General features: G+C 44.9%; 1 protein-coding gene across 1 annotated transcript; it reads left to right on the top strand.

The window, feature by feature from the left end:
• The first annotated feature begins 2,008 nt into the window (after nt 1–2,008).
• Nucleotides 2,009–3,188, top strand: LOC135704271 (uncharacterized). Its single transcript, XM_065225735.1, has 2 exons — nt 2,009–3,097; nt 3,174–3,188. Exons 1-2 carry the CDS (start codon nt 2,009–2,011, stop codon nt 3,186–3,188), a joined length of 1,104 nt encoding a protein of 367 aa, XP_065081807.1.
• The last annotated feature ends 22,192 nt before the right edge of the window (nt 3,189–25,380 follow it).

Raw genomic sequence — 25,380 nt, 5'->3', positions numbered from 1 at the left:
CTTTATCTTATCACTGTCTTGCCTCGTATCACCCAAAATAACTGGCCCACTTCCTTCCTTCACAATCAACATCGACACTTGGAACATCCCTGAGGGTATCCAACTCGCAGATCCAACCTTCCACAGAGCAAACGCCATCGACATGCTCATTGGCATGGATCATTTCTACGACATTATGAAATCAGGTTACATGAAGTTGTCTGACGATCTTCCCGGACTTCATGATTCCCACTTCGGTTGGCTGGTAGGGGGTAATTACTGTGAAGGTCTGAGGTCTGAAATAGTTCTTCGATCGCTCACCGTGTCCACCGATCCTGTCAACAAACTTGTGCAAAAATTCTGGGAAATAGAGAGTGTCGCCCCTGAGCTCGTTCCGACCACCGACATGGAAAAGTGCGAACAACATTTCTTGGCAACCCACCGTCGTGACGAAACCGGTCGTTACGTGGTCCAACTACCGTTGAAGGACAGCGTTGAGCAGCTAGCTGATTCTCGTTTTTTGGCATTACGAAGGTTCTATCTCCTTGAAGCAAAGTTAGCTCGCAACCCTGATCTGAAAGCCCAGTACGATGCATTCATCGAGGAGTACGAGTCGCTCAACCATTGCCAGGAGGTCCAGGAGTCCAACGATCCGCCCGGTTTGAGAAAATGGTACCTGCCCCACCACGCCGTTCTTCGCCCTTCCAACTCGACAACCAAATGTCGCGTAGTATTTGATGCCTCTGCCAAGGTCCATGGATATTCCCTTAACGATGTGATGATGGTAGGGCCCACTGTGCAAGCTGATATAGAAACGATAATTCTCCGATTCCGCACGCTCTGCTACGTCTTCAGCGCAGATGTTGGTAAAATGTACCGTCAGTTTTTGGTGGACCGGATCCACACTCCGATGCAACGTATTTTCTGGCGAACATCACCTACCCAAAAGCTTCGAGTATTAGAACTAACCACCGTTACCTATGGGACCGCCACGGCCCCATTTCTAGCCGCAAGGGCGCTCCTCCAGTTGGCCCGAGATGAGAAGAAGAAATTTCCATTGGCAGCTCGTGTGATTGAGGAAAATTGTTACGTCGACAACGCACTGTTTGGTTCCAACGATTTCCAGGAAGCTGAGGAAACCCAATATCAGCTGAATGCATTGCTCCAGTCCGGAGGCATGCATCTTCATAAGTGGTCTTCCAACGATGAGCGTCTTCTTGTTCCCATTCCACCCGAAGATAGAGACACGTTTGTAGATATCGGTGACAGTGGTGCCAATAACGTCATAAAAACATTAGGATTGCTGTGGAATCCCACTACCGATGAGTTCGTTTTCCTAGCCAGTCCGCCTGCAAGCATTGAAATTCCTACCAAGCGGCAAGTTCTATCCACCATTGCGAAAGTGTATGATCCCCTCGGATTGATTTCTCCCGTAGTAGTAATAGCAAAGATCCTTATGCAACGTCTGTGGATTAGCAAGCTTGCGTGGGATGACAAGTTAGACAGCGATCTTTGTGCCGAGTACAAGTCGTTCATTGAGGCGTTGCCAATTGCCGAGCAAATCAGAATCCCAAGGCTTGTTGTTTCTCCAGAAGCTGTGGCGTATGAGCTGCATGGATTTGCAGACGCATCCAAAAAAGCATATGGTGCTTGTGTATATATCCGATCCCTCTATTCCAACGGTACCGCCACTATGAAGTTAATTTCCAGCAAGTCCAAGATAGCACCCATTTCTCCTGTGACTATTCCTAGACTGGAATTGTTAGCAGCACTTCTTCTTTGCCGGTTGATCAATAAAATCCAAGAAACTTTGAAGATGAAGTTCACATCGACCAACTTATGGACGGATAGCCAAGTGGTTTTAGCATGGTTGCGCAAACCACCCAGTAGTCTCACGGAGTTTGTACGCAATCGAGTGGCAGAGATTGTTTCTCATGATCAATTTGTATGGAGATATGTTCGCACGTCAGCAAACCCTGCTGATACAGTGTCTCGAGGACAATCTTCCACTGAACTGGCTAGGAATGACATGTGGTGGAATGGGCCGAGCTTCCTTCGCTCGGTGCTGTACGAAGCTGAAGTTCCAGACCTTCCGAGTGACGACGAGATTCCAGAAATGAAGCCAACAGTGTCAGTCCACATCGTGATGAAGTTCGACGAGTTTCCGGTTCTGACGAAGTTCGAGTCCTTTCGTAAAACGCAGCGGATTGTGGCGTATGTTCTGCGGTTTCTGTCCAACTGTCGAAAGAAAAAGGAAGATCGAGTTATTACACCTTATCCAACCATTCCCGAGCTCCGAGGAGCAATGATGAAGATTGTTGGTGCCGTCCAGGAGCAGGAATTTTCCCGTGAAATAGACAAAATCAAGGCAGGTGAAAACAATCATCGACTTGTCAGCTTGAATCCTTTTCTGGATAACGGCTTACTACGAGTGGGTGGAAGAATTCGACACGCTCAACTGCCCTATAAAACCAAACACCAGCTGATTTTACCTGACAAGAGTCCAGTAATTCGGAGCCTACTTGTGGCAACTCATCGTGAGAACATGCACGTGGGTGTCTCCAGCGTGATTACCATCCTGAGGCAGCAATTTTGGTTGCTGAACGCAAAGTCGACCGTTCGTAAAGTTGTTAGAAATTGCGTCCATTGCTTCCGACTCAGCCCAACTACGATCGATCAGCAGATGGGAGATCTTCCGTCCTACAGAGTAAACGAAGAACCAGTTTTCGCACAAGTAGGAGTCGATTATGCAGGACCTATCTTTGTGAAGCAGACGGCTCGGAAGGCTACACCTGTTAAGAGTTACATTTGCATTTTCGTGTGCATGGTGACCAAAGCCATTCACCTTGAGGCAGTGGAGAATCTTTCAACCGAGGCGTTCTTGGCGGCATTCCAGCGGTTTGTGTCGCGAAAGGGTACTCCACACACAGTGTACAGCGACAACGGTACCAATTTTATTGGGGCCAAATCAGAGTTGCATGAGCTCTACGTGATGTTCCAGACCGAAGCTACCCAGAAGAAACTATTCGAGTTGTGCCAAACGAAGGAGATTGCCTGGAGAACCATTCCCCCTAGGTCCCCCCACTTTGGTGGCCTCTGGGAGGCAGGGGTGAAGAGCGTAAAGTCTGTCCTGAAGAAGGTCTACCAAGCTGCATCTCTAACAATTTTCGAGCTTTACACTCTCTTATGCCAAGTTGAAGCGATCCTAAACTCCAGGCCCTTGTACGCCCACTCCAACGACCCTCAAGATCCTGAAGCATTAACCCCTGCTCACCTGATGATTGGACGTCCACTCCATGCTGTTCCGGAACCGTCATATACCCAAATCCCAACCAACCGTTTGTCTCGATGGCAATACGTCCAACAACTGCGTGAACAATTTTGGACCAGATGGTCCAAGGAATATTTGACAGAGCTACAAGTTCGAGGCAAGTGGACGCAAAAGCGAGTAAATGTTAAACCTGGTCTAGTCGTTTTGTTGAAGGAAGAGAATATCCCTCCCCAAAACTGGAAGTTAGGCCGTGTAGTTTCAGTGTACCCTGGAGCGGACGGTTTAGTTAGAGTCGTGGACGTTAAAACGAAATCTGGTACCTATAAGCGAGCAATTCATAAATTAGCACCATTACCAATACTTGACAACCTCACTCCATCTGATCCAAACGTTGCGGTGAGCACACTTCCCGGGGGGAGAATGTTCAGTCCGTGCACCGGCAGCGGGCTGAAGTTTGAAGAAGAGGAGGAATTTCCGACAGCCACGAAGACCACCAATCAGAGCGCAGCAGCCGAACCAACGCAGATATAAAAACACGCGCTGCTGTGCGCTCAGGTACGCAGTTTTACGCAAGTCACGAAAGAGTAAACATCGAGCCGAAGAGACAACCCGAAGAAGCAAACGAATCGCCAGCAGCAGCAGCAGCAGTCGGCCGCGAGATCGACCTGACCCGAGCAGTAGCAGTCGGTCGGCGACAGCTTGGCGCGGCGCAGCAAATAACAACAATAGCAGCAGCAGTCATCGTCGTTCGGTTCCAATCGGCAGGGCCCGATTCCCGGACGGCGTACTAGTGTTAGTGTGTAGAAACGAAGAGAAATCAATGTAGAAGAAAAAGTGAAATAACAACAACATGAACAAGTAAAGAAGTGTGTGTGCCTATATGTTCTGCTCCGATACTTGCTCCCTTTCCATTTGCCACGACCACAACCAACCGGCTCTTTTCAGAGCCAATAAGAGTTTATGTTTTTGAATTTTCCGGCCAACCGTGGCCACCTTGGAGATCCATCGTTCCGCCAGCCTTGCGAGGCATCCCAGAGAGGAAGCGTGAAGCTTCCGAGGCAGCCAGTCACCAGACCTGCCTCCACCGAGAAGGCAACCATCGGCGTTGTCCATCCGTGGCCCAATCCCAGAGGGGGAGCGGGCACCTATCCGAAAAATCACAACCCGAGGAAAGTTATGAGCATACAGTCCACTGGCATCCTACACAGCAACATAACGCCGTCGCCGTGAAAGTCTCATGAAACTGCCATTATTTGTTATACAACCACTGTCAAATGATCTACATACGCGCGACATTCAACTGTGGTGCTTTGTGCCAAGGATTGCCATTAAATAAATACGTTCATTAGGATATGATATTATCATTGCATTGCGGCAATTCTATTTGGCTGAGTGTGGCGGTGTCGAAATTATTCGCAGATGAACTTGCGCAGCTCGAGTTATCATGATTGATTTGAGTCAACAACAGTTGACAAATGTAACTAAAGTGCACGTAATTTTTCGGAAAGTTCGCATCTTCTTCTTCAACAGCCGTCGAAAAATGTAAAGTTAAGACCACTTTCAAAACAAACAAATCCCCGTCTTCAAACTCTTCGTTTGCAATAAAGCACTTTCGACATTGACAATTAATAATCCGTTCTTTTGCGAAATTCTTGCTGACAGGGTTTGTCACCTGCGAGCAAATGAGACGAGCGTTCCTTTTTGGGAATGAGGCTGCGGTTTCCTCCCGAAATTTGAAACTCTATCTGGAAAATACGAACCGGAGCATCTTCAACGCATGGAGCCACGCCGTTCCTAAATGTCCCGGAATTTACCGGGTGAATATGCTAAAAATCATGCCTCGGGGAGTTTCCCACATGCCAGATTTAGGAGACCGAGCACGTGAGTCTGTGGGTGGGTGGTTCTGGGCTGTGAGCAGAAACTTTTTCATTTCACTCATTTATCATTCGGCAAAGCCTTGGGAGGCAATACGTAGAGCTTCTGCGCTAATGATGATTAAGTTCACCACATCATCTTACATTGTGCGACTACGCCAACAGAGGGTGTTAGAACCGAAGTAGATTGGTGCGTACGGTGCGGGCGGAGTGAAGTTTGTTCTTCAAAGAATGTTTCAGTGTGTTAGTGTGTGCCTTAAGTGTATCCACGATGAGGATGGTGGATAGAGTGGTTCATGGTTGTTAAAATGAAAAATGTCGATGACTCAATTGGTCTCGAAATATTTTCTTAAATATAGATCCATATGATATTAGTTCAAACTGTCCAAACTGTAGATGACTGAAAAAAAAACGGACAAGTCTAACATTGAGGATAATCATTCCAACGGAAACGATGAGTTGATGAGGCACTTTTAGCCGCCCTCACTGACTGCAGCTCACTCAAGTGAGGCTGTTGGGGGAAGTATTTCGGTATCGTGGTCAAAAACACCTCTTTGCTAGCAGCCCGGTTGGCGCAGCTTCAAAGCTGGAATTTTATTATTTGTGTTAGCTTTAGCTTGGTAGGTATAGAAAAACTCACATTTTGGTATTTTCACGAATCCTATAGGTTAGCTTTCTTCCACTACTTCCCACGTACGAATCTGTTTCTAACAATGATTAAATTAAATAGATACACTTCATTTTAAATTTCAGCAGTTACCTTTTCGATACAATAGTTTTATAAATTTAACCATGAATAAACCTTAAATTTCATTAAATTTCACAATTTTCCAACTAACAAAATCTTATTTCTTTTCACAATAAATTTACTTTGTTTATGATCTTCAACCTCTCTTTTCTTCCGTTCCAATCATTATTCTTGACAGTTAATCCACTGCCACTTATACTCGACCACACAAATCACAAAGGGTGTAACCGGGACTCACTTGACAGCCGGCGGAGTCTGCCCAGTGGGTTCGCCAACATTCCCACGCCCGTGTAGTTCCGGTTCACTCGAACACTTCTCTTCCGATTTTTCAGGCATTTCACGAACTTCCAGCAACGCCAACTTGGTTGCTGGTCGACTAACCATTCCCCGGGAAGTGTGCACTACTGCTCTGCGAACTTGCCCATCCTTTCCCGTCACGACATCCAGAATTCGCCCTCGCAGCCATCCGTTGCGCTTGCCTTCATCGACCACAACCACTAAGTCACCGGGCGTCAACGGTTTTACTGGCTGGAACCATTTGGTGCGGCGTGTTAGCGTAGGTAGGTATTCGTGTAACCAGCGGCTCCAGAACATATCAACCAGGTACTGCGAAAGCTTCCAGCTGTCCCTCAGAGTTGCATACTCGTGCTGTAGGTCCCGACTAGGTTGGTTGATGCCTTGTGTCCCGTAGAGCAGGAAATGGTTCGGTGTGAGGGCCTCTTGATCCGCATGATCCAAAGGGATGTACGTTAGCGGTCTTGAGTTGACTATCGACTCGGCTTCGAGCGCAACAGTCTCCAGGACCTCATCACTGGGGTGGTGTGGATGATCTGCGATCGCCGCCATTGCCACCTTAACCGACCTGACCATGCGCTCCCACGGTCCTCCCATGTGTGGCGCTAGGGGTGGATTGAATAGCCATCTCGTGCTCACGTTCGTAAAGGTTACAGCGCAATGCTCCGTGATTGCCTTGAGCTGCTCCTTAAGCAAGTTGCTCGCCCCTACGAAGTTGGTTCCATTGTCTGAATAGAACGTTGCTGGTGAACCCCTGCGTGCCACGAACCTTCTAATGGCCATCACGCACGACTGGGTGGACAGGCTGTGGACGATCTCGAGATGCACTGCTCTGATTGACAGGCACGTGAAGAGCGCTACCCAACGCTTGACCGTGCTTCGTCCTTGTTTTACGAAGACGGGACCGAAGTAGTCCACCCCAGTGTGTGTGAATGGTCGTATAAAGGCAGTCAGCCGGATCTCAGGAAGAGGTGCCATGATCGGTGCCCTTGGGGCTGCCTTCTGAACACGACAATGCTGACACTGCTTAACTACCTTCGCAACCACCGAGCGAAGTTGGGGAATCCGAAACCGCTGTCTTATCTCGTTGACTACCGTTTCGTGGTTTCCATGTAGAAAACGAACATGATAACATTCTACGAGCAATTCCGTCACCCGATGACCCTTGGGGAGGAAGATCGGAAATCTCGCATCCTTGGTTACCATCGGTGCTGCTGCGATACGGCTATTCATCCGAAGAACTCCATCGTCGTCCAGCATCGGACTCAACTTGTACAATGCACTCGATCTTGCGATCTGCTTCGGTTCCGCGTCTGGGTGCTCATTGTTGTAGCTAAGCGTGACGTATTCATCCGCATATGCATGTTTTTGCACCTGTTGAAAGATCATGGCTTCGGCCTTCAGCAGCTCTTCTTGCGTAAGTGGGCCCTCAGCGTTCAGGCCTAGGAACACCTTCGTCGCTCTAACAACGTATCCGGTCGTCCGCTGAAGCCTCGACCACTTTGAGAATCGCTGAACATCTATGATCAGTGGCGATATGACTCGATGATGTAGAAAGACTGTCCGTAGTTCCTCTGCTGTCGAATAATCCTCTGAATTTTCCTTTCGCCAGCTCTCGTCCGGTTTCATCAGGAAAGCCGGCCCTACATACCACCAGTCGTCGGGTCTAAAACTGGGTCCGTCTCTCCACTTCGTTGCTTGATCCGCTACATTTACCTTCGATTGAACCTTTCTCCATTCATCAACGGTAGTCGTACTCAGAATTTCTCCTACTCGAAAGCCGACGAATTGATGATATCGTCGAGTCTCGGACTTCAGCCAAGCGAGAACGGTTGTCGAGTCTGACCAGAGGAATCGAGCGGCCACTGGCAATGTCAGTGCCTTGCAAACGCTGTCCAGCAGTCGTGAACCGATCAAAGCTGCTTGCAACTCAAGCCTCGGAATTGAGAGGGGTTTCAACGGTGCTACTTTTGTCTTCGCAGCTATCAGTGTGCATTGAGGTTTCCCATTACTCGTGTTCCGAAGATACGCTACGCATGCGTACGCGTTCTCGCTCGCATCGACAAAGACATGAATTTGCGTCTCTTTCGGTGTATCTCTTGATCCGGTGAAGAAGCATCTTGGCACACGGACTTCATTTATCTTAGCAAGCAATCCGATCCACTTGCGCCAGTCTTCCAGTATCTCACCACGAATCGTTTCGTCCCAATCCGCTCCACTTCTCCAGATTCGCTGCATGAGTATCTTCCCGTGAACCGAGAAGTGTGCCATCAGCCCTAATGGATCAAACAGAGACATGATCGTCCGTAGGACTTGACGTTTTGTAGGTGCATCCTGACTCTCCACAATGTTTCGAACCTCCTCCTTCAGACTGATCTCGAAACTGAAAACGTCTTCTGATGGTCTCCATACCATACCCAGTACTCTCTCTACATCCGAATCCAGGTTGAGGGACTTCTGCTGAACTTTGCTGGTTTCTCCTATGCGCTCGAGCACTTCTGAGGAGTTCGACGAAAAGTTTCGAATCTCCATCCCAGCCTTGGAATGCACATGTTTCACTTCCTCTATCAGCTCTACCGCTTCTTCTACCGTCTCCACACTGTCCAGATAGTCGTCAACGTAATGGTTTTCGATGATGGCCCTGGCTGCATCTGGGAATTGGTCCGCGTACTCCTCTGCATTCCTGTTTTTCAGATACTGTGCGATGCACGGTGAGCACGCTGCGCCAAATGTGGCAACATCCATCACGAAAATCTGCGGTGGCTGCCCTGGACACTCTCGGAATACGAACCTCTGTGCCTGTTTATCCCTTTTCCGGATCAGGAATTGGTGGAACATTTCTTTAATGTCTCCACTGAATGCCACGCGTTTCTGCCGGAAACGCAGCAGAACGGTAGGTAGAGCAGTCAGCATGTCTGGCCCTTTTAGCATTAGATCGTTGAAAGAAACGCCATTCACTCGGGCTGCAGCATCCCAAATCAATCGTATCTTTCCTGGTTTATTAGGGTTCCTTACTACCCCAAGTGGTAGATACCAGACGCGACCAGGTTCCGTAGACTCCAGTTCAACTGCAGTTATCCGATGAGCGTACCCTTTTTCGAGATACTCTGCGATCTGTCCCCTTACCTTCCCATCGAGGTAGGAATCTTTGGACAACTTCCTTTCGAGCGCTTCCATTCTACGCACTGCCATTGGGTAGCTATTTGGAAGGCACGGATCATCATTTCGCCACAAAAGTCCTGTCTCCAATCTTCCGTCAACTCTTCGAGTGGTTTCCTGCAGAATCTTCAAGGCACGCTTGTCTTCCTCCGATTGAGGACTGTGCTTGATGTTTGCCTCTTCTACTGCCAGGAAATGCCTGAACAGATCGTGAAGTTCTGCCTCTTTTTCGCATTGCTCCACGTGAGCATTCACGTATTCCTCAAGACTACTTTGGATAGCGTGTCGTCCGTAAATGCACCAACCCAGTCGAGTTTTTGCTGCAACCAACTCTCCAGTACCGCTTTCTCGACTCTTGAGTGCACTAATCAACTTAGCGTTATCTACTCCAATTATCAGTCGAGGAGCGACATCTGCGTACCCGTGCAGTGGCAATTTCCTCAGATGGGGATGCACTTCACAGAGCTCTTCGTAATCCACAGTCTGACTGGGTAGTTTCAACTGTTCTACCGTCCTTGCTCTCAACGGGAAACTCTTCTCCTCGCTCCGTCCTGAGACGGTTATCTGAATACGCTGTGATCCATTCTCCATTCTTTTCACATCACCCGTCCAGCTTAAACACAACGGTTCACAGGGCCCTTTTACTCCTAGCAGGTTCGCCACTTCCGCTTCCAACATGGTTGACGAGGATCCGTCGTCGAGGAACGCGTATACGTCTACGCTCTTCCCATTTCCGTACAGTGTGACGGGAAGATAGCGCAGCAACGCAGATGAAGTTAGGGAATGATGATGCTGGTGCGCGACGCTTCTGTTGGTAGATGTTGATGGTGACGGTGTAGTTGACTCTGGTTTATTCGAGTGCAGCAGAGGATGGTGACGCATGTGACAGTCTCCGACCCCACAGTCTTGCTTCGAGCGACATGGCCATGTTCGATGAGGGACTAAGCATAGCCGACACAATCCCTTCTGCCGCATTACCTTCCACCGTTCGTCCATATTCAGCTTCTTGAACTCTGTACACTCAGCTATGCGATGATCCGTTTTTCCGCAGTGTAAACAGGGCTTGCTAACTGGATTGATGACATCCTTTTGACCCCTAGTTTGACCCATGCTGCTTTCTGCCACTCCCGGTGCTGCGGACGCTTGTTGATGGACGAACAGCTTCTCCTTCACAGGTTTTTCCCGCTTATTTTTATCAAACTTTCCCGAACTCTGCATTACCGGATCTACGTGTAAAGTTACGTCACTTGCCATCGTTACGAGGTCCTTCATGAAATCGTTGAATGTTGCCAAGTTGACAGTATAGTAGTTTCGTTTGTAGGAAGCCCATTGCAGCTTCAGATTCGGTGGAAGCCTATCTACCAATTCTTGTAGTAGCATAGGGTTACTAACATGTTGCTGTTGGTCCGCCAGAATCATGTGTTCAACTAAGTTCTCCACTCCCATACCGAACTTGATCAAAGTTTTAAGATCATCGCCTCTGGGAGAGGGAGTTTCACGCATCCGTTTCAGGAGTGAATGGATGACCACCTCTGGTCTGCCATAAAGTCGTAGCAGCGTAGCCATAACGTGAGGGACTGACTCTGGAATCAGCAAACGGCTGCGAACGCTATCCAGAGCATGTCCTCGAAGACATCGTTGAAGTCTTGCTAAGTTCTCAGCATCATTGTACCCACACGCTTGAGTAGAATTCCGGAAGGAACTGAAGAACAGCGGCCAATCCAGAGGATCTCCAGAGAATACGGGTAGCTCTCGTGGTATCACTTGACGAGCGGCTAATTGTTCGGCTGTAGGGCCTGCTACGCATCGTGGGCGCACTGGATCAATGAAATTCTGCTGCACTGGCACTGATTGAAAATTCCGGTTCCCCGACGCAAACGGCTGCTCAAGCCTTGGCGATGGCTCTGGTGCCATCGAATTCGGCATGCCATACTGCTGATGCCCCGACGGTGGCACAAGCACCGACGACGTTGGTACCTGATACTGTTGATGCCCCGACGACGGCACAAACACCGACGACGTTGGTACCTGGAACTGCTGATGCCCCGACGGAGGCAAAAGCACCGACGAGTTCGCGGCAACGAATTGTTGTTGCACCGACTGGTAACCGTGTGACATCATGGGTGCTGTGGTTTGCCCTTGATTTAAAACTGACGACTGCTCTCGCCCGAAATTCCTCGGAAATTCTGTTTGTTGTGATTGGCGATTCAGTTTAGTTCCCAGCTGCTGTTGGGAACTCGGTATAGTCTCATGATGTGGGACCGATGACCATGTATTTGGCACGAAATGCTGCTCTTGTCCCCCTAGAGGCGGCTGCACGTTCGGAATCGTGCAATTCAGATTGGTTGACTTTGACGGAGGCATTGTTGGTTTCTCCAAAAAACTCTCGTATCCAGGTGGTTGGAGTACTGACTGATTCCACTGGGTACGTTCATCAAGGCGTACCTGGTGCATAGAAGACGGTAACTTCGGCATGGTTTTCTGCTTGTGCTCCGGCGGTGGCAGAAGCTCCGACGATTTCGATTTGGTACCCTTCTCGTGCCCCGGCGGTGGCAGAAGCATAGACGGATTCACAACGTTACCCTGCTCGTACCCCGGCGGTGGCAGAAGCGCCGACGGATTCAGATCGGTAAACTGTTCGTGCCCCGGCGGTGGCAGAAAAACGGACGGATTTCGGACGTCACACTGCTCGTACCCCGGCGGTGGTAAAAGCACCGACGAATTCGAAATGATCTGCTGGATGTTCCCTGGCAGTAGCACAGGGGCCAGCGTGTTGGGCCCGGGGGGAGGTTCACCTTTATGTGGCGTTGTTTTTGGATGAGGAGGTTGGGAAGACTGACCCTGACTAATGACTTGCAAGCATGTTGATTTTGACTGATTTTCAGCCCTACCCATAGTCCCTAACTGATTGGATTGATTTGCTATTGGAACTACGAGTGATTGTTTTGGAGTACTGGTTTGAACAACCTCGACTATTGGTTGTAATCCTACATTCGAATTGCTACGACTAATCCTCACCTGGTCCATTTCAGACTGACCTGTACTGGTGGGTATACCATAATGTACTGAAGTGCCACCTCCGTACGACACCCTATAAATAATGCTCGTCGCTGAAGAAGCCACTCGTTCAGAATACTGGCCATCAGTGGGCTGTGACTCACTTTGTTTCTGCACTGGCGTCCCGAAGTTATTGTTGATGGTCGTAGACTTTCCTGGACCGATCTGATCCTCCTTACTTGTTGCTGCGATGGCTGGAATCACTTCTTCCTGCCGACCAACGACGTTGTTTGCCGACACTTGAGATCCAGTCGTACCGGTGTTCAATTCCCCTTTCTGCAGCGTTATCTCGCTTGTCGACGTGAAAACTGCTTCACTCGGTTGAATCGTACCTACGACTTCGGCTACAACGCTGCCTACAGGTGTATTTCTTCCGGATCTCGATTGGTTTCGAGTTGCTGTATCCGTGAGTGTAGTAGTAGTGTTAACAGCATTTTCAAGCAAGGTAACTACTTGACCCTCTGCCTGACTTGCTGTCCCAATCCACCTACCGGTGTTCTCACGGATGATCCTGGAGCTGACTCTGCTCCTCACGCTTCGATTCTGGTCCTCTTCAAGCAGTTGGGCTTCGAGTGCCTCGAACCGCTGCTTTTCGAAATCAGCTTCCACCTGACGTCGTAGGCGCTGAAACTTTTCAGCATCTTCCAGCTCTTTCAGCTTAATCTGCCGGTCCGTATCCAGCTGCTGTAGCCGCAACCTTAATCGTGTTGCACTGAAACTACTGTCGGACGTCGTGTGGGAGCGTCTGCTAGTGCGGTGTGAAGATATCGTGACGACTTCTTCCCTATCAACGCACCTCCTGCAGGTAAAACTCCGATCTGCATCGGCAATCGAATCACCTACTCCCCCACACGAAAAGTGCACATATCCGTCGCACTTGTCGCACTGGACCAGGTTGTCGACGTTGTCCAGTCGATCGCACATTAGGCAATGGCTTTCCGGATTCATCTTTCCGGAACTTTCCATGCGGTGATCCTGTTCGCAAATCCCGACTGCCACAAAATCTTTGAAGATTTGTTGGGGGAAGTATTTCGGTATCGTGGTCAAAAACACCTCTTTGCTAGCAGCCCGGTTGGCGCAGCTTCAAAGCTGGAATTTTATTATTTGTGTTAGCTTTAGCTTGGTAGGTATAGAAAAACTCACATTTTGGTATTTTCACGAATCCTATAGGTTAGCTTTCTTCCACTACTTCCCACGTACGAATCTGTTTCTAACAATGATTAAATTAAATAGATACACTTCATTTTAAATTTCAGCAGTTACCTTTTCGATACAATAGTTTTATAAATTTAACCATGAATAAACCTTAAATTTCATTAAATTTCACAATTTTCCAACTAACAAAATCTTATTTCTTTTCACAATAAATTTACTTTGTTTATGATCTTCAACCTCTCTTTTCTTCCGTTCCAATCATTATTCTTGACAGTTAATCCACTGCCACTTATACTCGACCACACAAATCACAAAGGGTGTAACCGGGACTCACTTGACAGCCGGCGGAGTCTGCCCAGTGGGTTCGCCAACAGAGGCCATTTCCATTTTATTAATGAGGTAGAGGAGACACTGTCGTGCCAGAGTGGGGTGAGAACGCACTCCAAGCAATGAAGCTTATATTTCATAATTGGCACAGTATGGTTGATTTTTAATTGCTGAAGATCTTACTCGTTCATTTTGTTTTTTTCTGCATGGAACGCGGTATAGAATTGAAAGAAGCACCATACTGCAACACCTAGCTGGGCTTTCTGTGATAGCGAAAAAGGGAGTGCTTTCCTTGGAAAGTTCCTACCCATACTTGTGAGGAAGCTACATGGTAAATGACCCTCCATTCTCACTGTGGAGGCTTTGACGAACGATCCTGTATAGCCTCCGCAGTTACCCATCTACTTTTGATAAATTTATAATGGTTGGTAAAAAAAAGACCGTACCAATGCCATTCCCGCCTCAAATTTCCATACAAATTGTAACCAATCGGGCAAGGAAAATTGCCATCGCCCTCGGATTCAAATTGTGCACCGTTTAATAAATAAATAACTTTGTCGTACTTGTTTCGTCTTCCCGCATCGTTTTCTTTTTCTTTATTAAGCTTAATTCCGTATTAACGGAAAGTTGCTCCCAGTTCCAAGCCGAGTTCGACGGAACGGCCAAATTAACATCCCGTACCCATACCAACCGACGACGAAGCGTCGGGAGCTCTCTCTCTCTCTCCACCGAGCACCGAGCGACGCCATTTGGCGGGATGGTTCATAAAAGTGGACATTAAAAGACGATGTACACAACCAAGAGCGCATAAAAAGAGAAAATTGATTACTCCTGGGAGTGGCAGATACCTACCTGTCGGTAAATTTGTTCGTTCCAGGCTTCGGTTGTCCCGCGTTTTCAGCTATTTTTTTTGTTTTCGGTGAAGAAAGGTGAAAGTATCGGTGTGTCTCTTCTGAAATGGTTTAACTATAGTAATTTCCACTTTAACTGAATTTCCATAACCTGCCATTGAAAGCGTGAAATTTGCAATGTTATCTTGGAAAAGATTTTGATTGCCATTGAAATAGGTTGTAAGAAAACCTAGAGCTCAGTGAAGGGGGATTGATCCGGGTTTTTTACTTCTCAGTTTGCTATGGGATAAAAGTTTTGACGGAGTTTTGTCTTTTGTTTCGCAGTAAATAAGTTGTGTGCTCGCGAGATGATCTGCATTTGAAGGAAAATGACGATGCGGAGAGTACTTACTTGTTCAAGTGTAGCTTACAGGACTCAGCTGTAATTTACACAATTTACCTGGTACTGTTCCGAAGAAAGTTAGAAGCTCTTGTCCAGCAATAGTATCAACTGTTTGCCGATTTCAATTGCATTGCAGTCGATTGGGAAGGAATTTTCTATTATTTAAAAAAAAACCAGCTAGACGCAAGCATCATGCTCCCATCCATGAAATTACCACTCAGACCATATTTATTATTCACCAGAAGTTATCATAAATCTTTTGCAGCAATTTTCAGTGTCATCTTGGCTGGCGGTGGACTATGCTGAAAAGAGCCAGCCGTTAAATCGATGATATAGCATGAGATGAGTTTTACACCAGCCAGCACCGTGGTTGTCATGCCCTTGAAGACTTTGTGCTGCCGTTTACAGTATTCTTCCCATTATTAGTGTGACTAGCTGGTACGATTTTTCAAACCAGAACTTTTCATGCTGATACATTCAGGATAGATGACATGGTGAGGCAGAACCAAGAAACATTCGACGGAGTCAGGGATGCCAGATTTAAAGACATGTCTTCATTTTGGAGAAGTTTGAATATGCTGTGAAGAAATGTTGCTATCGCAGGCATCTTTAAGACATTTCATATTTTGTGGAGACTTTTTAAGGGGGTTTTCCACTCTGGCGGCATGAAAAATAGGTCATTCTCACGATTTTTTTTTTTTTGAGGGTGAATAACGACCAATTCAAAAAAAAGAATGCATGGTTTTGTCAATTAAAGTGTCCTCTTTATTTGAGATTTTTTTTTGCGCGATTGGATGTCTCCTGTAGCCGCTGCACCAGGTTCCCCAGGAGACCTCCCGTCTGAGTCGTCGCGGGGCGGGACGTCTGGTGGTCACACCACTGGAGCTGGAACAACGAATTTTTTTTGTGGTTATTCTCTGATAGATAACCCAGTCTTGTACGTAGCCGTTTTTGATTTGGTTGAAAAATAAAATTTTGGTGACGTTTTGAAAAAAAAAACAGTCCGTTTTTGTACCCTAAAATTGGAGACAAAAGGTTGCACCAAAAATCCATTTTTGATTCTTTCGAAAATCGGCTACGTACAAGACTAGAAAAAAAGGTACTTAACTCGAAAATTTAATCGCCGTTTAAATCGAATGAGCCGTTTCTAAAATAAAGTGCCGCCGATTTTGAAACCAGCAACGTGTAAAATTAGTTGTTTCTATGTGTGTGGTTTAAACCCTTTAAAACAAATTTTAGAAGAACGCATATTATAAATATTTTCAAAAACAAAAACAAAATCTCCAGGTGAATTCATTTGTTCCGCCTTCATCCGTATGTAAATTCAATGGCATTTCAATGTGTTTGGACGATATTGAAACCCGTTTGACGATGATTTAGAATCAAGGAGCAATATTCGATTTTTAACAAAATGTTAACAATTAGTGTTTTTTTTATCAATTCCGACAGTACATAAAAGGTGTACCATTTAAAAACCGCACACACTCAAATTGCTCTTACTGTTGATCCGTTGGGTAGAATTAATTGAAATTTTGCGTAGACATAGTTTAATGTGCATTGTTTACACTCTGTGAGTTGATTTCATCAGGTGCGTAAAAGTTTTCAAAATGGCGACGAAAGAACAGTGCGTACGCGATAAAGTTTTGCACGAGCAGGCTTGGGAATTGTCAACCTCATGACGATAAACTATGTAACAACGACAACAACAAAAAGTCAACGCTCATCTGACAAGCACGATGCAACAAAATTCTGCTTGAAAGACTGATCTACTGGGTTGTCTCTCGACGAAACATTTTCTATTCTTGTCTTTCTCTCATTTCGTCACGAAACATCTGTTGCGTGACGTTTTCCAGAATGACTTAGTTGTTTCACGTACGTCGGACGACAAGATTGACGGAAACTGTCGACATGGTTATTGACGAAAAAAGTCTGTCATGTCATTCTTCCATTCTGTCGCGACAAAACTGCCGCTGGTCGTTTTCTAATAAATGGATGTCGCTTTGGATGCGAGACATAACAAGATAGAAATAACTGGAATTGTGTTGTTTTGACGTGATTTCACCTCTGACTCGAAGTAGGTAGCTTGAATCTTGGCGCTGAGCTTCGTGTTTGCAGTGATGGGTATTTTTGGAACGGACAGAACTGAAAGCTGCCGAAAATCGATGTTTGGAATCCAAGATGGCGGCGTCCGGTTTTAAAAAAAAATGGGAAATACTGCCAAATACCCTTGAATATGTATATTTTTGGAATCAGGATGACCTCTAGAGACCAAATATCGATATGCAGCGCCATCTTGAAATCCAAGATGGCGGCTTCCAATTTCAGAAAAAGTGGGAAATACTGCCAAATACACTTCAATATGTATATTTTTGGAATCGGGATTACCTCTACAGACCACATATCGATATCCAGTGCCATCTTGAAATCCAAGATGGCGGCTTTTAATTTCAGAAAAAGTGGGAAATACTGCCAAATACCCATCAATATGTATATTTTTGGAATCGGGATGACCTCTAGCGACCGACAATTGATATCAAGCGCCATCTTGAAATCCAAGATGGTGGCTTCCAATTTCAGAAAAAGTGGGAAATACTGCCAAATACACTTCAATATGTATATTTTTGGAATCGGGATGACCTCTAGAGACCAAATATCGATATCCAGCGCCATCTTGAATCCAAGATGGCGGCTTCCAATTTCAAAAAAAGTGGGAAATATTTCGGAATCGGGATTACGTCTAGAGACCGAAAAACGATGTCCAGCGCCATCTTTAATTTCTAGATGGTGCTGGACATCGATTTTCAGCCATCTTGAAATAAAAGATGGCGGCTTCCGATATCAGAAACTGTGAAAAAAAAACTTCCAAATACCCTTCGGCATTCAATATGGGTATTTTTGGAATACGGATGACGTCTTAAACCTGTTAATCAAATTTCGACGCCATTTTGAAATCCAAGATGGTGGCTTTCAATTTCAGAAAAAGTGGAAAATAATGCCAAATACCCTTCAATATATATATTTTCGGAATCCTGATGACGTCTTGGGACCGAAAATCGATTTCCAGCGCCATTTTGAAATCAAAGGTGGTGGCTGCCGATTTCAGAAAAAGTGAGAAAAACTGTAAAATACTTTACAATATGGATATTTTCGGCTCAAAGACGACGTGCAGATGCCGAAAGTTGGAATGCCGAAATGGCGTCAGCCATCAATTTTCCGTCTATTGAAGGGTATTTGACAGTCGGACATCGATTTTGAGCCTCTACATATCGTCCCCATTCAAAATATACCCATGTTGTGGGGGTATTTAACATTACTATCCAGTTTAACTGCAACCAGAAGCTGCCATCTTGGAATTCAATATGACATCGGACAGTAATTGCTAATCCGTAGTTACCACCGCGAATCCCAAAATACCCACATTCATGTGTATTTGACAGTATTTCCAACTTTTCCTGTATCCTGTAGCTGCCATTTTGGATTTGGATTTCCAAAAATACTCATATTGTAGGTTATTTGACTGTATTTATATCTTTTTCTGAAACCGGAAGCCGCCATCCTGGATTTCAAAATGGTATCGGACATTGATATTCGGCATCTACATGTCATCTAAAAAATCTATATTATTGGGTATTTGACAGTTTTTCTAAAGTCAATGGCCGCCATCTTGCATTACAAAATGGTGTTGGACATAAATTGTAGTTTTGATCCGAAAATACCCATGATGTAGGGTATTTGGCAGTTTTTCCGAATCTGAGAGCCACTATCTTGGATTTCAAAAATGGTATTGGACATCGATTTTCGGCATCATACACGCGTCCTGTACCGAAAATATCCATATCGTAGAATTTGACAGGTTTTCAGAAAACAACGGCCGCCGACTTGGATTCCAAAATGGCGTCAGACATCATTTAGGGATGTACACGTCGACCCAGTTCCAAAAATATCCATATTATAGGGTATTTGACAGTTTTTTCTGAAGTCACTTGCCACCATCTTGGATTTAAAACTGGCGTCAGACCTCAATTTTCGGAATGTACGCTTAGAACTTGCTCTGAAAATACCCAAATTTGATAGTTTTTCTGAATCTGAGAGCCGGCATATTGGATTACAAAATAGTGTCAGACATATATTTTTGTCGAACCCGTCCGTCGAACGTAAATACCCATACATATTGTAGAGTATATGACAGTTTTTCAGAATCTGAGAGCCACCATGCTGGATTAAACAATGGCGTCGGACATCGATTTTCGGTCTCAAGACGTCATCCCGATTCCGGAAATACGCATATTGAAGGGTATTTAGCAGTATTTCCAACTTTTTCTGAAATTGGCAGCCGCCATATTGGATTTCAACATGGCGCTGGATATCGATTTTTGGTTCTCTAGACGTCATCGCGATTCCGAAAATATACATATTGAAGTGTATTTGGCAGTATTTACCACTTTTTCTGAAATTGGAAGTCGCCATATTGGATTTCAAGATGGCGCTGGATATCGATTTTTGGTCTCGAGAGATCATCTCGATTCCGAAAGTATACATATTGAAGGGTATTTGGCAGTATTTCCCGCTTTTTCTGATATTGAAAGCCGCCATATTGGATTTCAAGATGGCGCTGGATATCGATTTTTGGTTCTCTAGACGTCATCCCGATTCCAAAAATATACATATTGAAGTGTATTTAGCAGTATTTCCCACTTTTTCTGAAATTGGAAGCCGCCATCTTGGATTTCAAGATGGCGCTGGATATCGATTTTCGGTTCTCTAGACGTCATCCCGATTCCGAAAATATACATATTGAAGTGTATTTGGCAGTATTTACCGAGGGGGGTGACTCTATCTACGATGCAGAAAAGATTGTGTTTTGCTGTGGCTAGCGTACGCACGCTGAGAAGATAGAAGGTAGATTTATGTCCATTTTGAAGATTTCCTGCAAAAAGATCAAGCACGATGCAAGTAGATGCGAGAAATGAAAGATGATTTTTCGAAGATTGATACGCTACTGTGAGATTTTTTGAGCATCTAGAATTGAGATTTAGATGTGTCGGGGCGGCCCTCGGTATTTACCACTTTTTCTGAAATTGGAAGCCGCCATCTTGGATTCCAAGATGGCACTGGATATCGATTGTTGGTCTCTAGACGTCATCCCGATTCCGAAAATATATATATTGAAGTGTATTTGGCAGTATTTACCACTTTTTCTGAAATTGGAAGTTGCCATATTGGATTTCAAGATGGCGCTGGATATCGATTTTTGGTCTCGAGACGTCATCCCGATTCCGAAAGTATACATATTGAAGGGTATTTGGCAGTATTTCCCACTTTTTTTTCTGAAATTGGAAGCCGCCATATTGGATTTCAAGATGGCGCTGGATATCGATTTTAGGTCTCGAGACGTCATCCTGATTCGAAAAATATACATATTGAAGTGTATTTAGCAGTGTTTCCCACTTTTTCTGAAATTGGAAGCCGCCATCTTGGATTTTAAGATGGCGCTGGATATCGATTTTCGGTCTCGAGAGGTCATCTCGATTCCAAAAATATACATATTCAAGTGTATTTGGCAGTATTTCCCACTTTTTCTGAAATCGGAAGCCGCCATCTTGGATTTCAAGATGGCGCTAAATTTCGATTTTCGAAAGTATACATATTGAAGGGTATTTGGCAGTATTTCCCTTGGTATTTCCCAATTTTTTTCTGAAATAGGAAATACCAATATTGAAGGAAATTAACATTATATCCGGCCTTGTTTTAAATCTAACCTCCGTTTTAGAATGGATGGTTTCTTGTCGTGATCCTCCTTTTTAAACAACCTATATAGACTTTGTCTCAGAGAACAGAATGAGTGACCAATGACTAAAGGGTGATACGGTCAAAATTTGGTCAAGGGAAAACGCGTGTAAATCGGTGAAATCGTTTATTTAAAAATCAAATTAAATTTCTTTTTCAAGTTCAATTAGTATAAAATTCAGGAAAAATATTCAGTTAGGCTTCCGCTTTTCCAAATCCGAATTGCCGGGTCTTACGCTTGACCCCTGCCATCAGATTTTGTACAGCCACCTTGTCCATCTTCTTCGCCGCAGAAAGCCAGTTTGCATTGAACTGCTGCTCGCCCTTAGCAGTTTTTTTGGTCTTCTTTAGGTTCCGCTTGACAATAGCCCAGTATTTCTCAATTGGGCGGAGCTCTGGCGTGTTGGGAGGGTTCTTGTCCTTGGGAACCACCTGCACGTTGTTGGCGGCGTACCACTCCATGGCCTTTTTACCGTAATGGCAAGATGCCAAATCCGGCCAAAACAGTACGGAACAACCGTGTTTCTTCAGGAAAGGCAGCATACGTTTATTCAAACACTCTTTCACGTAAATTTCTTGGTTGACAGTCCCGGAAGCTATGAAAATGCTGCTTTTCAAGCCACAGGTACAGATGGCTTGCCAAACCAGATATTTCTTTGCGAACTTTGACAGTTTCATGTGCTTGAAAATATCTGCTACCTTTCCCCTTCCTTTTGCCGTATAAAACTCCTGTCCCGGAAGCTGCTTGTAGTCGGCTTTGACGTAGGTTTCGTCGTCCATTACCACGCAGTCAAACTTCGTCAGCATCGTCGTGTACAGCCTCCGGGATCGCGCTTTGGCCGTCGTATTTTGTTTATCATCGCGATTTGGAGTCACTACCTTCTTGTAAGTCGATAGTCCGGCTCGTTTTTTGGCTCGATGCACGGTTGTAGACGATACACCCAGCTTATTTGCGGCATCTCGGAGAGAGAGGTTAGGGTTTCGCTTGAAACTACCGGCAACTCTCTTTGTCGTCTCAGCGGCTTCCGGTTTTCGATTTCCCCCCGATCCAGACTTCCTGGCTGTCGACAAACGTTCCCCAAACACTTTAATTACATTTGTAACGGTTGATTTGGCAACTTTTAGCGATTTTGCCAACTTTGCGTGCGAGTAGCTCGGATTTTCGCGATGCGGGAGCAAAATTTTGATACGGCATTTTGACAACTGAAGAGTGAATTCCAAAATCAAAATAGGAGCAACATTCTACACACACACACCTTCAAAATGAGGGGTGTTCAGGTTTTTTAAATGCAAAATTGAAAGAAATACGTCAAGTTGATATTGACCAAATTTTGACCGTATCACCCTTTAGAATAGATAGTCGCGACTGGATGGATTCTTGATTTTGTCGTGATGATCTTGTCGTGCGACAAGAAATTGTTGTTTGACGAGAATTTTCCAGGATGACCATTTTTTAATGTATCTTGTCGTGCGTCAATGACAAACGCGACAATTCCCATATCTGTGCACGAGTACTTTGAGAATAAGGATCTGTCACATCGTGCCATGGGAAAAAAGTTGGGAATCGCAAATTCAGCGGTATCTGGTATCATAAAACGGTTTTAAGAACGTCTGACTGTTGATCGGGAGCGAAGATCCGGAATAAAAAAGCCATCAGGTCAACGAGAACGATCACAAACGCGTGGTTGGGGCCTTTAAACGGAAACCGAACGCCTTAGTTCGAGATGCGGCTAAAAAGTTGCCTGTGAGCAAGACTTTCGTGCAGAATACCAAAACTCGAGCTGGACTACGTACGTTTAAGGTTCAGAAGTCCCCAAACCGTGACGAGAAACAGAATACGGTCGCAAAATACCGTTCCCGAAAGGTGTACGACCAGAAGTTAATGAAACCACACTGCTGCGTAATGGATGACGAGACATATGTGAAGGCGGACTTCAACCAGATTCCAGGAAACCTGTATGTGACTGCCAAGGATAAGTGTGATGTTCCCGAGAACCTCCTGACACAGAAGATGTCCAAGTTCGCCAAGTAGTTCTTAATTTGGCAAGCGATTTGTACTTGCGGAAAGTGGAATACACCTTTCGTTACCGCAAGCACCATGGATGGACAGGTGTATTTAAAAGAGTGTCTCAAAAAGCGGCTTCTCCCTCTCATGAAGGCTCACGACGGTTCGCCGATCTTCTGGCCGGATTTGGCATCATGCCACTACACGAAGGACGTGCTAGAGTGGTATAAGGCGAATGATGTCGATTTCGTGTCGAAAGATCTGAAGCTCCCAAACACTCCGGAACTGCGTCCAATAGAAAAATACTGTGCCATTATGAAGAAGCACCTTCTAAAACGACCCAAAGTGGTGAAGAATGTAGAAGAAATGAAGAAAGTATTTTTTTGTTTTCTTGATTTGTTTTCCGTGCTGAGCACTAATGCAGGGAGGCAGCTCCCACACCTCGACCCTACCTGTCGACCCATCAACTCATGATCCGAGGACCAAGCCGTTGGCGTGATCAGAGATGTTATGCCTCTCTGAAAATTTGGTGATAATCGGATAAAAAAATCGAATTTTGAGAATGAATTTTGTGTGTACGGATTTTAAACGGTACACCCTTTATCCAAAGGTAAACTCATAGATCTTATCCCCACTAGTCAGAATGCTTGTAATTCGAAAGACCCTGGCTGAAGGAAGGCCGCTACAGTTCATAGAATTCTCTTAATGCTCTTTGGAGGGAGGACGTGGGTTTGAGCAGCTGATGAAGATATATCAGTTGAATGTAAACTTCTCCACACCGTCTACCATCTGCTGCTATAATAACAAGTGGTGCTTGAACTGGAGCAGATTGTGGCTTATACCAAACCACGCCGCTATTGATGAAGAGCCTTCTTTACGCCGTGTCGTGAGGAAGAGAACAATTATCATCCTAGGGTACCCCGTTTGCACATCTAAAGGGACTGCACGAGGAGCACAGTTTAATTGATTTGCCAGCGATATTGCGGATCTTAAGAAAAATTTCCGTCCGATGGCTACCGCAGAGTTCTGCCGCAGCTGTGAAAGTTCTACCGCAAGAATGAACATGAGCTGGATTCTGACAAAATCACAGTTTGCTTAGACAAACTTGTTTTGCTGTCGATTATTTGAACCCTGCTGCGGTGGAATTTCTTCTTAATGGAATTAATCCGTAAAACGGAAATAAATCTCTGGACGAGCAATATTTACTCTACCCCACTGTCTAACCTGCTGCTTGTTTTTTTTCTTGTTTTTTCAAGCTGTCATTAGCGTAATTAATGGGGTTGAATGGTGAATGGATACTCTGAGCTACTAGGCTGATTGAATAGAGCCTGTTCCGTTGTATATGCTGGTGGGGGATGTCAGGGATCAGACGTTATGAAGCAGCTTCAAGATTGCATAGGTCTTGTGCTATAGGGTTGTAAAGGGGAAAAAAAATCTACTTTGGCAAATATGGCTCGTCATCCAGAGCCAATTGAAGCAAACAAATCATAATTAAGTCCGCCTTTTCCACTGCACGAGGGGATCGTCTTTTAAGAATCATAAATACATGCTACCACTCAGCAGTACGGTTCATAGTTAGCAATAAAATAAGGGATTGATTTACTCACACAGCTTTCGTTTTAAAAGCCATGTTTGCGACTTAGGATCATTTAGCTGATTTAAAGATAATTCTGACTGGGTTATGTTGAATGATTCAGATTGTTTTGGTGAAATGCAGCTTTGTAATGCTATTTTATGTTTGGGGTTCATTTGGAATTGTTGTGTTTTTTGGGTGATATATAATGGTGGTAATTGTGTTGACGATTTAGAGATTTAAGGGTTGTTTTATTGGGTTGCTTACTGTTTTATTGTCAAATTTACTTATTTAAATTTGACAATAGCATAGATTTCAAGTAAATTTCTAGAAGTTCTGTGAAAATTGGATCAGGATAGTTCCTTTGACTTTATGAAAATTGCAGGGACTTTATTGAAATTGTCAAAACTCCAGAGAAGTTTAAAGATCTTTAGGGATTTTACTTGAGCTTCAGTTCTGAGAACTTTCATACAGTTCCATGAATATCAGAAAAACAAATGCTAGAACTTCATGAAAATGTTGAAAACGTTAGAGAAGTTTCCCCAAAAATTTCAGAGAAGTTCAAAGATATTTAAATCAGTTCCAATTATTTTATGGTAATCCCAGGAGCATCATCAGCCGATTACTTAGAACTTCAGGGCAGTTCTAAGATCTTCAGGAAAGATTAGAGAACTTCATGGCAGTCCTGTTAATTTCACAACAAAAATGAATGGCAGAGTAGAGAATTTTTGGGGATTTTCTTAGATTTCAAGAAAACTGCAGTAACAAAAGTTCTGAGATTTTCAGGGATATTCAGAGAACTTACAGAAAGTCAACAAAACTTCAGAAATGTATATTTTCAATAACTTTATTTATCAAGGCTCAAAAGGACTTCACGGAGCCAAAATCCAGAAAATAATGTTATAATAGACGGATTTC

Source organism: Ochlerotatus camptorhynchus, unplaced genomic scaffold, assembly GCF_037179485.1.
Source record: "Ochlerotatus camptorhynchus isolate MF236.1 unplaced genomic scaffold, CSIRO-AGI_Acam_v1.1 ptg000232l, whole genome shotgun sequence".
Taxonomy (NCBI): Eukaryota; Metazoa; Arthropoda; class Insecta; order Diptera; family Culicidae; genus Ochlerotatus; species Ochlerotatus camptorhynchus.
This window is presented reverse-complemented; position numbering and strand designations above follow the sequence as displayed.

What these genes read in the sequence shown, in the direction of transcription:
- LOC135704271 (XM_065225735.1), top strand. Translation starts at nt 2,009, where the DNA reads ATGTGGTGGAATGGGCCGAGCTTCCTTCGCTCGGTGCTGTACGAAGCT.